At 56.1% G+C, this 15,305-nt stretch overlaps 1 protein-coding gene and 1 long non-coding RNA gene across 2 annotated transcripts in view; both read left to right on the top strand.

Moving 5' to 3' along the window:
- Positions 1-3,296, top strand: part of FAM222A (family with sequence similarity 222 member A) — a 59,176-nt gene extending 55,880 nt beyond the window's left edge. The window contains exon 3 of the mRNA XM_055550202.1: positions 1,933-3,296. Coding sequence (XP_055406177.1) covers positions 1,933-3,248 — 1,316 coding nt within the window. The 3' untranslated portion in view covers positions 3,249-3,296. The remainder of the gene's footprint in view (positions 1-1,932) is intronic.
- Positions 3,297-6,594: 3,298 nt separating this feature from the next.
- Positions 6,595-8,612, top strand: LOC129629963 (uncharacterized). Its single transcript, XR_008703434.1, has 3 exons — positions 6,595-7,269; positions 7,584-7,798; positions 8,280-8,612. It is a non-coding gene; the product is annotated as an uncharacterized LOC129629963 (long non-coding RNA).
- Positions 8,613-15,305: the final 6,693 nt, after the last annotated feature.

Here is a 15,305-nt window from a genome sequence, read left to right as displayed (position 1 = left end):
CCATTTTGCAGGTGAGGAAACAGGCTCAGGGTGGTGAACCCCTCCCTCCCCTCCCCCAAGACTCAGTGCTGGGCTCCAGAGGATGCCCTTGGCAGGGGAGGAAGGCAGTGTGCCATGAGAACTTGTAGGGTCGTCCTTGCCCAAGGGCCCAGTCAAGTCTCCGTCTCCCAGGACCTGCTGTGCGCTGCACCCCCTGGTGGGCCGCTTGGCACAGACGTTCCCCGAGGCCGCCCTGCAGACCTGGCACAGTCATCCCCGTTCCACAGGTGGGGAAACTGAGGCTCAACCAGACCAGCCACTTGTCCAGGACCACACAGCCCCACAAGCAGGCAGGACTCCACCCAGGCTGCCAGCTCCAAAGCCCTGGGTCTCTCCACCTGCTTCCTGCAGGCCCCTCGCTCCCCTCCCTACTGTAGAGAGGGCTGCGGACAGCCCCGAGGGAGGTCTCAGGACTGGGTCGGTCTCTGGAGGGGACAAGGGGGTCTGCCCGCCGGCCACCTGCTTCCCCCGCTGCACGGGCCAGCTGTGCCCACCGACAGTGGGATTGCCCTTCAGGGAATCCCCTAGTGCTTTCACTGCCGAGGGCCTGGGGTTCAATCCCTGGTCATGGAACTAAGACCCCACGTGCAGCACAGCATGGTCAAAAAAAATTTTTTTTAATAAAATAGCTGGTAAAGAATCCACCTGCAATGCAGGAGACCCCGATTCAATTCCTGGGTCGGGAAGATCTGCTGGAGAAGGGATAGGCTACCCACTCCAGTATTCTTGGGCTTCCCTGGTGGCTCAGCTGGTAAAGAATCTGCCTGCAATGCGGGAGACCTGGGTTCGATCCCTGGGTTGGGAAGATCTCCTGGAGAAGGGAAAGGCTACCACTCCAGTACTCTGGCCTGGAGAATTCCATGGACTGTATAGTCCATGGGGTTGCAAAGAGTTGGACATGACTGAGCAACTTAGCGGAGAAGGAAATGGCAACCCACTCCAGTACTGTTACCTGGAAACTCTCATGGACGGAGGAGCCTTGTAGGCTGCAGTCCATGGGGTCGCTAAGAGTCGGACACGACTGAGCGACATCACTTTCACTTTTCACTTTCATGCATTGGAGAAGGAAATGGCAACCCACTCCAGTGTTCTTGCCTGGAGAATCCCAGGGACGGGAGAGCTTGGGCTGCTGTCTATGGGGTTGCACAGAGTCGGACACAACTGAAGCGACTTAGCAGCAGCAGAGCAACTTAGCACACATGCACACACACCAGAAATGACCCAAACGCCACCAGCAGTAGGAAGGATGAGCAGGACAAGTGTGTCCTGCAGTCACACTCCAATACCCCAAGGCCATGAGAAGGGACAGGCCCTGCCCCCACAGCTCCCCAGATGAACCTGGAAAAGTAACCTTGAGTGGGAGAGACCCGACACCGTGTGATCCCTGCTCACCTGTGCCGACACCAGGAGTGGTCAGGAGTCTGGAGGGCCTTCCCCTTGGTCCCCTTGCTGTGGTTCCTGTCTGAGGGCGGGCGCAGGGGTTGCTCTGGGGACTGGCCACCTGCCCCCCCTCCCCCAGCCTGAGTGTCACACGAGTGTGTTATGTGTGTGAAAGTGCAATAAGTCTGTGATGCGTGCAGTTTCCTTGACATACTTTACGCTGTGATGCAAAGCTTAAAAATTTAGAAGGGGGGACTTCCCTGGAGGTCCAGTGCTTTAAGACTCTGTGATTCCAACTGCAGGGGCCTTGGATTCGATCCCTGGTCGGGGAACTAAGATTCCACATGCCACACGGGCACGGCCCAATTTTTTTTTCTTTTTCATTTAAAAAATTTGGATGAATGAAGGAGCAAGGGAGGTGCGGCTGGGGAACCCTTCCAGGGAGCCGTAGGGGGCGCGGCCTGCAGGTCGGCCCTCACCTGTGCATCCTCCCCTCCCCGTGTACCCCTGCAGGCGAGACAGTGGCTAGCTCCATGCATTCCTCCCGTTACCCGAGCCCGGCGGAGCTGGACGCCTACGCCGAGAAGGTGGCCAACAGCCCGCTCTCCATCAAGATCTTCCCCACCAACATCCGCGTGCCCCAGCACAAGCACCTCAGCCGCACGGTCAACGGCTATGACACCAGCGGCCAGCGCTACAGCCCCTACCCGCCGCACACGGCCGGCTACCAGGGTCTGCTGGCCATCGTCAAGGCCGCCGTCTCCTCCTCCTCCAGCGCGGCCGCGCCCGCCGGGCCCGCCAAGAGCGTGCTCAAGAGCGCCGAGGGCAAGCGGACCAAGCTGTCTCCGGCCGCCGTGCAGGTGGGCGTCGCGCCCTACCCGGCGCCCAGCACGCTGGGGCCCCTGGCCTACCCCAAGCCACCCGAGGCGCCCGCCCCGCCACCTGGCCTGCCCGCGGCCGCGGCCCCCGCCGCCGCCGTCATCCCCCTGCCCGGCCGCGGCCTGCCCCTGCCGCCCTCCAACCTGCCCTCCATCCACAGCCTCCTCTACCAGCTCCACCAGCAGTGCCAGGCCCCCGGCGCCGCGCCCGCCGCCTGCCAGGCCGTGCCCGGGCCCCCGCCCAGCCCGGCCAAGCACGGCCCGGTGCCCGGCTTCCCCCGCGCGGCCTACTCGGCCACGGCCGGCCCGCCCGAGTGCCGGAAGGGCGCCGAGTTGGGCCAGGGGAGCACGCCCGCGGCCTTGACGTTGGCCGGGGCCGCCAAGCCCGCGGGCTACGCGGACGGAGGCCTGGATTACCTGCTGTGGCCCCAGAAGCCGCCCCCGCCGCCGCCGCCCCCCCAGCCCCTGCGGGCCTACGGTGGCGGCGCGCTGGCCAGCAAGTCCCCCGAGGCCTGCGGGGGGCGGGCGTACGAGCGGGCCAGCGGGTCGCCCCTCAACTGCGGCGTGGGGCTGCCCGCCAGCTTCACCGTGGGCCAGTACTTCGCCGCCCCCTGGAACAGCGTGCTGGTGACCCCCACCAGCGACTGCTACAACCCCGCGGCGGCGGCGGCAGCGGCAGCGGCGGCGGCTGCCGCTGGGACCGAGCTGGGGCCGGGGGCCGCCCGGGAGCTGGCGGGGCCCCCGGCCGAGACCCTTTCGGGCCTGCCCAGCAAGAGCGTGTGCAACACGGCCGTGCTCAGCAGCAGCCTGCAGTCGCTGGAGTATCTCATCAACGACATCCGGCCGCCCTGCATCAAGGAGCGCATGCTGGGCAAGGGCTACGAGACGGTGGCCGTGCCCCGGCTGCTAGACCACCAGCACGCCCACATCCGCCTGCCCGTCTACAGATAAGGCCGGCCCGGCACACGCAGGGACCAACGGGCAGGGCGCCGAGGAGGCTGGGGGTGGGCAGGGAGAGGCAGGCCGCAGAACAGGGTGGGCGGCACGCAGGGCGGTGGAGATGGGGGACAGCCCGGCCCCGAGTGCCCCCAGATGCCCACAGGGAAGCCAGGCTGGCGACCCGCCAGCTACCACCGATGGGGAGTTGGCCAGGTGACCTCGCTCACGACGCCCCTCCCCACCATCGGCTGCCCCGGCCCGCCCCCCGGGGGAGGCCTAGGGGCAGCCACCCCCCAGGTCCATGCCTCCCTCCATCCAAGCTGGCGGAGGCCGGGAGAGAACAGAAGCGGTTCCACCTGGAACAGAAGCGGTTCTTCCCGGCTGTCCAGGAGAGGGGCTCAGGCCGCAGTGGGGCGCAGGAGGAAATGTGATGGCCTGGGGGCGGGGGTGGGATCGGAGCAGGCCCCTCCCCCCGGGCTTAGGTCCTCCCTCTTGAGGTCCCAGTCTCCAGGAGAAAGAGCAGCGGGGGCCCACAGCGCCCCCCACCCCCACTGTCCGCTCCGGTGAAGACCAGACTACAAGAGGCTCCGGGGAATGCTGGTCTCTCTGCTCCTCCCCTTTTAGACCCTCTTCCCCTCCCCATCATGCCTTCCCCACACAGACTCCCATCTCCCTTCTCCAGACCCTGGACCACCACCTTCCCCCTTCCCACCAGGACCTCTTATGGGGGGGCTGCCGGGCACAGTTGTGCAGGGTGTGTACTGCACAAGGGCAAACTCATCCGAGGAGACGTCATTTGCATCCTAGACGTGTGTGTTTATGACAGCAAATTTTCTGAACCTCGAGGAAGGGGCGGCGTTGACCTATTCGCACAAAGGCGCCATAGGGGCTAACAGTGTCAGAGGGCTCAGACCCTGCTTCCTTCAGGGGTCCTCCCAGGAGCCCGTGCCAGGGCAACCTGCTGGTTTTAACTGGGAGATCCATCCACCCCCTTTTCCTGCAAGCCACCCTCCAAGGCCTGCCCCACACCACTTGGGAGGGGGGATCAGGCAGGCATGGGGGGGACCCCCATTAAGTCCCTAAGGCCCAATTTCCCCAAGTCCTGGCCCCTCTGGCACTCTGGAAGTGGTACTGTATCTCTCTCCAAGGCCTGTTCAAGCACTAAGTGCATTTACGAATCTCTGAGAATGTTTTTTTTTATATACTAAAATTGACCATTATATTCTACTGTGAGAAGTACGGTCTGCACTATATTGTTTTAAAAACGAAGAGAAAGAAAAAAAAAGGAAAACACAGATGGTGTCTCAGCTGTGGGATTGTTTCGTTAAGCTCTTGTGTTTGTTCGTTCTTCCTTCCTCCACCGCCCCCAACCCTTCCTCCGCCAGGAGTAAATCGGGCTGTCTTCTCCCCTGGCAAGGCTCGGAGCCCTGGGGAGCAGGTGGGGAGCCTCCCAGCACCCCCTCTGCTTAGCCACTTTGTAGGCGATGTTTCATTTGCTCCCCTAGGTCTTCTGACCCTGTTAACGTGTCAGCCACTTGGCAGGGCCAGCGACCAGTCCACAGGGCAGCCGAGACAGAGCCGAGCCCGGGCCCCACTGGCTCATTCCCTGAGGGGTACGGAGGGGATCTGGGGTTGGTGTCCCCCCTGTGTCACTAACCCCCCCCCCAGTGCCTGGCACCCTCTGTGCGTCCCCTTAAGCAGTGTGGCTTGGGGACAGGCCAAAGGGGTTGGGCAGTGGCCATCTCCCTGGCCAGCCCCAGCACATACACACCCCATGCCCCAGGGGCCTGGGGAGACCTCCCTTGCCCCAGGATGCTCAGCGTGTATCAGGTGCTTACTGGGCATTTTCCTATACACAGCATCTCTTGGGAGCCTCGCCACTGCTTGTAAGGTGTGCCGTGCTAAGTCATTTCAGTGGTGTCTGTCTCTGTTGTGACCCCCTGGTCTGTAGCCCGCCAGGCTCCTCTGACCATGGGGATTCTCCAGGCAAGAATACTGGAGTGGGTGGCCATGCCCTCCTCCAAGGGATCTTCCCCACGCAGGGAAGTCTTAAGTCGACTGCATTGGCAGGCGGGTTCTTTGCCACTAGCGCTACCTGGGAAGAAAGCTTGTAAGGTAGGGGGTGTTCTAGAGGAAGAAGCTGAGGCTCAGAGATGTGAAGTGACCTGCCTGAGGTCACACGGCAAGTCTGCGGAAAGTTGGGGTTCAAACCCCACAGCATAGACTCTTGTTCACATCCTGTCCCCTCCTTCCTCCCTGACCTGCTGGCCCAATGTCTGAACAGAGGGGAATGGTGGGTGTCCCCAGTCTGATTCAGGCCTGCCCTCTCATGCATGGAGCCCCATCTGGATGCCTGGCATGGCAAGATTCGGGGAAGAAGAGGGACAGAGGGGACACCCTGGATGTGACCTTGCAGTGGGGACATCCACCTCCCTAAAGCCAGGCCCCAGAGCCTGGCAGCACACGGAGGTTTTGAGAAGAGGCTGTGTCCAGGGCAGGACCCAAGCCCTTCTGAGCCGGGTCAGTGAGCCAGACATGTCACCAGGGCCTGAAGAGCAGGAGCAGGGGTCTGGCTGGGTGACAGGCCAGGGAAGCCATCGCTGCGTGAAAGGCCCCTGGTGGTGGTTGTTTAGTCGCTAACTCGTGTCTGACTCTTTGCGACCCTGTGGACCAAAGCCCACCAGGCTCCTCTGTCCATGGGATTTCCCAGGCAGGAATACTGGAGCGGGTTGCCATTTCCTTCTCCAGGGAATCTTCCTGAACCAGGGATCAAACCCATGTCTCCTGCACTGGCAGGTGGAGCCTTTACCCCTGAGCCACTGGGGAAGCCTGAAGGCCACTGGGTGTGACCACAGACAGGATGCCAAGGAGCACTGACACAGTGCTTTTCTGACCTCATGTAACTGAGTCTCACAACGGCCCTTTCAGGTCATAATAAAATCATCCCTGTTTTACAGATGAGGACGCAGAGGATCTGAAAAACAGCCACAAAGAGAGGAAGAGGGAAGCGGGTTCTGGCATTAAGCCCCACACTTGGGGCCAGGCTGCCCCCAGACATTCTACCTTCACATATCTCTGAAGCTCACCAGGGGCATCGCAGCCCCCAGGGCTATCCAGCCTCTGGAGGGAGCATGCCCTAGGTACAAATCCTACCATAGGTACTCTAAGTGACCCAGAACCAGTCCATCCCCAAAGAGGGCAACGCCAGAACCAGGGATGGAATTCAAGGAGACCACAGTGTGGGCACTTGGGAGAGGGGCGGGGCAGAGCAGGCTCAGCGCTGGGGGCGGCAGCCCGTGGCCTGGCTGTCCCCAGGGCTACCACTGCAGCCACCTCTGCACCAACGCTAGGTAGCCCAGGTCCCCAGGTCTACCAGCAGGCCCACCAGGCAAGGGGACAGAGACTGCAGCCACCCTCCAGGCCAGGTCCCTCACATCCAGGGTGAGGACCCGTCCCCTATCAGAGGAAAACCTCCTGACCCCTCTGCAGGGCGAGTGAAGAGGCAAGCAGGTGGGGCCACGGAGCACAGCCAGTCCGGGCCTGACCCCAGGACCCAGCTCCGTCCTAGCACCAGCTCCCTGGGTGCCTTGGCCGGGTTTCTTCTCCCTGGGAGCTGAGGGAGCTGAGCTCAAAGGGCTCTCCAGCCTCGTTAAAACCACGTAGAGGAGCAGTGCAGGTGTTAAGGATGTTACCGTCACTACAATTACCGGCAGCCCTGTTACTGCAGACAAGCGGGCCCAAGGCTCAGCGCTAAGTAGTAGGTAGGTCTCACCACAGTTCAGGTGTACGTGGTATACTTGAGGCCAGCAAGACCAGAAAAGGGTGATCACTTTGCCTAAGTTCACGCAGTTCAGGATGGAGCTCAGAGAAGGGGCGGGCGGGGGCAGAACACCGGCCTTCTGATTCAAAATCGAAGCTCTTAACTCCTACGCAGAGACTAAAACCACCACCGATCCCTGAATATGTCCTGTCTGGCTCCAGAATGCAGATCCAGCGTTGGTTCCCACACCCTGCGGCGCTGCTGGGACCTCCTGTAGGTGATGGAGGCAAAGAGGAGCCGCCTGCTCCCCCACCAGAGCTGCCTGCCTTCCCTTTATAAAGACACTAGAAGCTTCTCCCTCTCTGGGTATCTGGGGTTCATCCCTAGTTAGAGGTGAGCTGTCTAGTCCCGTAGCCATGCACTGGAACCACGTATATTACTACCACTTCCCATCATAACAGATCACTCCATGTTCCAGAGGCCTCAGATGCACGTGAGGGCTTCGGCAAACCTTTAAGTGCAGGGGAGTCCATGGCGGGGACACTCACCTTTGCGGGGTAGCTCCATGTCTTCCTGTCTCATCCCAGCCTTTAGATCCTGCTCCCATTTCCATCCCCGCCTGGCCTCCAAGCAGCGACTTCGACCTCGCTCCGCAGCGCTGAGCTGCACCTGGGACTCCTCGTGCCCCGCGTGCCCTGCGCCAGGGTTTCCCCTACCTGCGCTGTAGTGCGCATGCGCATCCCGGGAGTCTTTAAAGGGCCCACGCAGTCACTACGGGGCCCCCTTCGCTGGCCATTGGAAGGTGGGGCCCAGCCACGGTGGGTGGGCAAGCCCGGGGGAACAAAAGGTTTTTTTGTTTAAATCACCACTTGCTCACCAGAGAGTGAAAAGGGGAGAGGAGGAGGCAGGAGGCAGGAAAACTGGCCGGCTCCCATAGACTCGACATGTGGCCCTGGGCCTCGGTCGGGAGTGGTGGTGGCATTTGAAGGGCTGGGACAGCATCACGTGATGTGTGACCAGGATGACAGGGCAAATTAGTGCTGTGAGTGGGCCCTGCCTCCCCCCGCCCCGGAGCAGTGGGGCCCAGGGCTTCCGGGCCTGAGGCTGCCTCCCCCCAGCATGTGGCCTTGGCAAGTGGCTGCCTCTTTGATCAGTTTTCTCAAGTGTCAAGTGAGTCTGTATCACAAAGCTTGCACCACATGCGGCTGAACATAGGCAAAGGGCGGTCAAGTCCGAGGGGCTTCCTTGGTGGTTCAGCCGTAAACAATCTGCTTGCAATGCAGGAGACCTGGGTTTGATCTCTGGGTCGGGAAGATCCCCTGGAAGAGGGCATGGCAACCCACTCCAGTATTCTTGCATGGAGAATCCCACGGACAGAGGAGCCTGGCGGGCTGCCGTCCATGGGGTGGCAGAGAGCCAGACACGACTGAGCGACTCAGCAGCAGCAGTCAAGTCCTCTAGGCGGCACGAGCCTCTTCTGAAGGTGGATTATTCCTGTCATCACCAGAGGCTGATTTTCACATTGCAAAATGGGTTTCTAGGTTAAAAGAGTTTGAGAAACCGAGGCCTGGTTCACCCTCCCTCCAGCACCGTGGAGATGTATATTAGCATATTATTTGCTCATGGATTTAATATGCTAAGTCACATTAGATATTAAAGGTTCTGAAAAGTCCTGCAGGGTAGATGTGCATGTGTGTGTGCTCAGTCACTTCAGTCGTGTCCAACTCTTTGCGACCCCATGGACTGTAGCCTGACAGGCTCCTCTGACCATGGGGATTCTCCAGGCAAGAATACTGGAGTGGGTTGCCATGCCCTCCTTCAGGGGATTTTCCCAAGCCAGGGATCGAACGCAGGTCTCCTCCACTGCAGACGGAGTCTTTACCAGTCTGAGCCACCAGAGAAGCCCAAGAATATTGGAACGGGTAGCCTATCCCTTCTCCAGAACTTTCCAACCCAGGGATCAAACCCACATCTCTTAAGTCTCCTGCATTAGCAGGCAGGCTCTTTACAACTTGTGCCACATGGGAAGCCTGCAGGGAAGATAGCCTTCCAGATTTAGCCCAGCATTTCCCTAACTTTTTCCTATCAGCTAAGTTTTTGTTTGTTTCTGTTAGCATCCCAAGGAACAAACAGGACTTCAGGAAATACTGAGTCCTAATTTGTATTGCAAGTGGGAGAACTAAGTCTCCTCTCCCCACTGGGCCTCAGTTTCCCCATCTGCAACACAAAGACTCCTCATGGGTTTGCGGCAGAATCAGAACTGGGATCCAGACCTACCCTGGAGTTGTTGGGCCTCACGTCCTAATTGGTCTTTGTCCACCGTGTTGAGCTGGGCTCCAAAGAGGGGAAAGACCACCAGGAAGAGAGAGGAAGCCCTCGTTTGAGAAGTTGGGATGATGTCCTTATTTTGAAAATGAGAAAAGTGAGTTTCAGAGGAGGGAGGCAACTCGCCTGAGGGCACACAGCAACTAGGTCCTAGACTCCCCGGAGGCAGAGACTCCTTTTTCACCTGGTGGGAGTGGCAATGGTGGGGTTTCCTTGGTCTGTAGCTCCAGCCTCACCTCACGGGGAGCTCACGCTAGGGGCTCCTCCCAGACCATGGCACCAGGTTCCAAGTTTCCCTACGGCCTCCTCTGAGGAGGCTCCTGGGCATGACTACCGCAGCCTCTGGTGGCCAGTCTCTACAATCAGCTGCCCCACCCTGTAGCAGCCAAAGGCAGATCTGTGGGATCCAGTGAGTATATCCTAGACTGTGGGGGTCTCAGATAAAGCAGGAGGCTCTCTGACATCGCTGAGAACCTTGAGATGCAGAGATGAGCCTGAGCTCAGATATAGGGACCTGGGTTTGAGTCCCAGCTCCACTTAACCTGTCCTGGTTTCATCTGTTAGAAGCCATCAACAGCCTGTGGGAAAAACAAAGTCTTTGTGCTATGGAAAAGCCACATAGCTAAGACTGAAGAAAAAAAAAAAAATCCTGCCACCTCCCATCAGGGGTCTCCTTCTAAGACAGAGGGTTCAAATGCTGGAGTCCACCACATCCAGGCTGTGTGTACTTAAGCAAATGCATTTACTTCATTGAGTCTCACTTTCTTCATGTATAAAATAGGCAGAAAAGTTTGTTCTTGTGTCTTCATGATTTTGGCAGAGTAATAGGAAACCCTGACGAATTGGTATAGATGAGAAAAAAAAAATTGCTATCTCAAACAATCATAAGAAACCCTAAGGCAGAGTGGCTCCAGAGTTGGTTAATTCACTAGCACAATGGTGAGATCAGGTACCCATGTCCTTTTCTTCTTTCTGCTCCACTAAGCCCCTTCATGATCACAAAATGGCTGCTACAGTTCCAGGCATCACACCCAGTCCTGATGGTGCCTAGCAAAAGAGAAGACAGTGTTTCTTATATTTCTCTAATTTCCCCCAAATCCCTCTTCCTTCAGCAGACTTTCTCTTTTGTCTCATGGTCCAGAACTCATTTATGTGGCTATTCCTATACCAGGACCTAGTAAGGGAAATAGAATCACAGTGGTGGGTGCATCTGGGGAAAGCCCATGACTGTAGAGCAGAGTGGAGAACTCTGAACAAAATGAGGTCCTGTGAACAAGGAAGAGAGTCTGCCTTCCAGATAGGCATCCACATCAATTCACAAGCGCTCGCACATAGTCCCTGAGATCGAATCTCAAGCACTGAGCACAGCACCTAACACACGGAAGACGCCTTACGTGTGCTCATTTGTCCCCTCCTTTTTGTGTTTCCCTCCGAAGTCACAAGACTCCCAGCCTGGCCTCTCCTGACCCAGCCTCCTGCCCTCCTTCCCTGGGGCCTGGGTCTCTACTGCCCAAGGTGGCTTCTCCTCTGTCCTCTGGCTCCATCACCACCACCTCCTTTTGTTTCTGTCCCAAAAGGTTGGGATGAACAAGGATCTCCCCATTGTTCCCCAGGACTTCAGATTCCTAAAAAATAAAAAGTGGGAGGTGCTTGATTCTCATGCAAATGCTTTCACCAAGGAATCAAAAATTAATAACAGTATGAACAGAGGCCTGGAGTATTTAACCACTCCATCCAAACAACCAAAATGATCCGAATACACCATTATCCAGGCGAGGTGTAGAAAATTGACTGCCGACTACGACATTATTACATCGGAAATGTCAGGAGCGTGTGAAAGCCAGGGGGAGATGAACAGTGTGGTTGAAAATGGCTTTTGATTTTTTAAAAAAATTCCCAGCATTCATCTAAAACAATAATAACAGCTAATAATAACAGGGCATGTAATAATGAACTATTCATAAGCATAAGAGGTAATTGTTCAATTAAGATCCGCGAGTTTCTGCGACTGTCTTCTCTGATGGGGTCCCTTTGTTTTTGACTCTGGTAGCACTAATTATTTCCCGGTAGTGCTTTAAACTTGGGATGAAAAAAGCCCTGCTGTCAAATATGACATACAAGTGCTTTATCATTATTAAATACACACACATGCACATAATAAGAAATCCTTGTTGGGATAAAGTTAGGGGTATGTTTAAACTGACAGTCTCCGGGGTTCAGCATTAGTGATAGGAGACAGCCAGGGTCTTCACCCACAGCAGAAGTGATCTGGCCTCACTAACTCTCACCCCTCCAGGCATCAGAGTGTTTTTCTCTCTGGCATGAGAATACCTGGGTTCAAATCCCGCCTCCACCACTTACCAGCTGGGTGCCCTGCGCACAAGTCTTCCCCTCTCTGAGCCTCTGTTTCCCCATCTATAACATGGAGTGCAATGGACATTCAGGTTTTTGCAGCCTGACCAGGTTCCAGTTACTCTTTTTTGTATTGTCTGTATTCGTTAGCTATTGCCACAAAATTGATGATTTGCACTTGAACAAAATCACAAAAACACAATAGCATACCAAAAAAAAGTTTTGGTCCCACGTTGGTTGGGGGCCCCCTGATTTCTGTGAGGCTTGCCTGGGCTGACGCAGCTCTGTTCCACGTACCTCTCATCTTCCTAGGTGCTGGCCTCGGCAGGTCTGCTAACACCCCATTGGTTAGAACAAGTCCTGCTCTGCCCACAGTGGAAAGAAAAAGAGGTGCTGGAAAGGAACGGCTAAAGGGGAGAGTCAGGGCCATTGCCGCAGGCTAGCCCAAGTATCCGCATCCCAACTTGCCTCGGGATCTCTCTCCCCTCATCCTCAGTCCCTGTGGTCCTGGAGAAGTTAATATCATCCCTGGTTCTAGCTCTGCCTTTCGGAGATTCTGAGCCTGGGGTTTTTCTCCGTAAAGAGAGATCCATGTTAGGAAGGCCTTAAAAGTTCAGAAGCATCAAACAGAGACCACGTCATAATCAGGAGGGATATTTTTCTCTAAGCAATTCTATGGCCAATGTGTCCCCTGAAAATGTTTTGACCTACCACCAGTTCACGCCCTGTCCTTTGAAGGACATTGGCAAAGGTCATCATGAGGATCTCACAGGAACAAACAAAATCTCAACGGCTGGAAAATATTTGAAATTCCCCTGGAACCGCTTTTGAAAACTTTACAGAAAATCAACACCCACACCATCAAATTATTTAGAAAATCACAATTGAAAAAGCTGCTATCTATTTAGCTAAAAATGTTCCCAGAGGAAAAGTCATAGCCTACAATGATTTCATTATTTTAAAAGAATGCATTCTGCGTTCACCTCAATAATTTATGAAATCTTTTTGAGTTAAGAGGGTGTTTTGATTTTGTGGGCCAACCCATCACAAAACTCCTAGAGAAATGACCTCCTTATGGCTCCAGGATAAGTCACAGTCATGTTCCGTGACAATGTTGCCTGCCTTCCAGTGGGAAGATGGGGGTGGCGGGGAGGGCATCTGGCTGCAGAGGCAATAGCGGTTTCCACATCCTCCTTTCCCACAGAACCAAGACCTGGCTGGGGAAACTTCCTTTCTCTATATTGCTTTCTGCTGCTTTAGGACAACTGCTGCTTCCAGCCTGCTGATTGGCTGAAGCACAGGCCACATGACACAATTCTGGCCAATAATACAAGAGGGAACCTTGGCTGGGGGACTTCAGGGAAAACATCTCTCTCATAGAGAGAGACACAGGAAGTACCATTTCTCCTTCATCTGGATGCCTCTGAACAACAAAAATGTGAGTTGCTCAGTCGTGTCCAACTCTTTGCAACCCCATGGATTGTAGCCCGCCAGGCTCCTCTGTCAATAGAATTCTCCAGGCAAAAATATGGGAATGGGTTGTCATTTCCGTCTCCAGAGGATCTTCCCAACCCACAAATCGAACCCGGGTCTCCTGTATTGCAGGTGGATTCTTTACCATCTTAGCCACCAGGGAAGTCCTGGATGCCTCTGAATCTGGGTGAAGTGCCCGAAACAGTGGCTCCATCTTGTGTCTTTGATGGAGCCCCACGGCTTCCCTGGTGGCTCAGACAGTAAAGAATCTGCCTCCAACGTGGGTTGGAGACCTGGGTTCGATCCCTGGGTTGGGAAGATCCCCTGGAGGAGAGCATGGCAACCCATGCCAGTATTCTTGCCTGGAGAATACCCATGGACAGAGGAGCCTGGTGGGCTACAGTCCATGGGGCCACAAAGAGTCAGACATGCCTGAGCGATTAAGCACAGCACTTGTGAGGAAAAAGCCAGCACGCTTGGTGGGCGGTGACTAGCACAGTGCCTGATGAATGCCTGAAGGAATAGTGAGCTGGCAGAGCCCTTAATGAATCACAGAGACTGAATTAACAAGCCTTACTGCCCTCCCTAACTTGGGACATCCTGCTGAGATAATAAATATTCTTTTCTTCAAGCCAACATAAGTCTTCTGTGACTTGCTGCCCCAAACATGTTAATGTATGAACACCACAACCACAATTCTCTCTTCTTTGAAAAGCCCAGGGAATCACTTGACCTTCACAAAGTCAGCGCCCATTTTACACATGAGGACACCGAGTCTCGAGTTTAGGAACTACCTACCATTTCGTAGGAGCCTTGGCTCAGCCAGGGAGGGTATCCCATCCCCCAGATCGGACTGGCTCAGGTATGACATGTGACCCATGTCCATTCAAACAGAATGGCTCTTGGGACCTCCATTAAGAATGCTGGAGGGCTTGTCTGGTGGCTCAGTGGTAAAGAATCTGCCTTCCAATGCCAGAGACACGGGGTCCATTCCTGACTGGGAAGATCCCACGTGCCGCAGACCAACTAAGCCCGTGCGCCAGAGCTCCTGAGCCTGTGCTCTAGGGCCCGCGTGCCACAACCACTAAAGCCCAAGTGCTAAAGCCCGTGCTCCGCAACAAGAGAAGCCCGCATTAACCACAACTTGAGAAAAGCCTGTGCAGCAACAAGGACCCAGCACAGCCGAAGATAAATAGATAAAATTATTAAAAAAAAAAAAAAAAGAATGCTGGAATGAGGAAGCAAGTATCCTTGGGAGAAGCTGGGTCATCCATGGACCGCAAGGGCAGCCCATCAGGCCTTGGAAGCCAACGTAAAGGGAGACCGAAAGAACGGGTCTGTGGGAAGGTTGGCACCCCCCCAGCCACCCTCAGTGGTAATATGAGTCTCCCCTTCATTCTCCGCTTCATTCCGATAGCTGAAGAAATTCCCATCCTTCAAGTAATTGACATCCTTCTAACAGACAGGGAACATGGAGGCCCAGAGAAGTGACCTGTTGCCACTGTTTGGGCAGAGGGTGCAAAGCCGGGTCTTCAGACCCCACGCCCTGTGTGTCTCCCACTGCAGCTGTCCTTGGCCAGGTCCCCCAGAGTCCCAAGCTCTTCTCAACTGAAGCTTCAGATGGGACCTAAGACTGGGTCCAAGCCAGGATCGGGGACCTGGGAGGTCAGAGGAAAACCGGCGGGCTGCAGCTTCATCCAGGGTGGAGCAGCAGGATCGGGTATTTGGAGGGCCGCTTCTCATGCCCGGAGGCTTGGAGCTGCCCCAGGGCTGGATCAGCAGTGGGGTGTGACCTGGGGAGAATGGCAGCCCTCGGAAGGGAAGCTCCAGCTCACGTTCACAGCTCCGCTGGTGCATGGTCCCAACCAAAGGCTCTCTCTCGACTCCAGTGGGCCCCGCTGTCCTTATTAGGGCTGCTCTCCCCCTCACCATCACCCCACTGGACACCAGATGGCTCACCCACCTCCGTGGCTGTCGTCTCCGCTTCTGCTCTGCCCCTCCCAACTGCTTCCTACTCCCCCTGAACCCACATCACTCTGCCATGATGAGCTTTACCATCTCCCCACTGGCACCATTTTTCCCCACCAACGTCATCACCTCTCCCAGCACCTCTGGAGACTTAACTGTCTCCCCACAGCACCGTTATGCCTCCACCAGTA

Source organism: Bubalus kerabau, chromosome 16 (assembly GCF_029407905.1).
Source record: "Bubalus kerabau isolate K-KA32 ecotype Philippines breed swamp buffalo chromosome 16, PCC_UOA_SB_1v2, whole genome shotgun sequence".
NCBI classification, from domain to species: Eukaryota; Metazoa; Chordata; class Mammalia; order Artiodactyla; family Bovidae; genus Bubalus; species Bubalus kerabau.
This window is presented reverse-complemented; position numbering and strand designations above follow the sequence as displayed.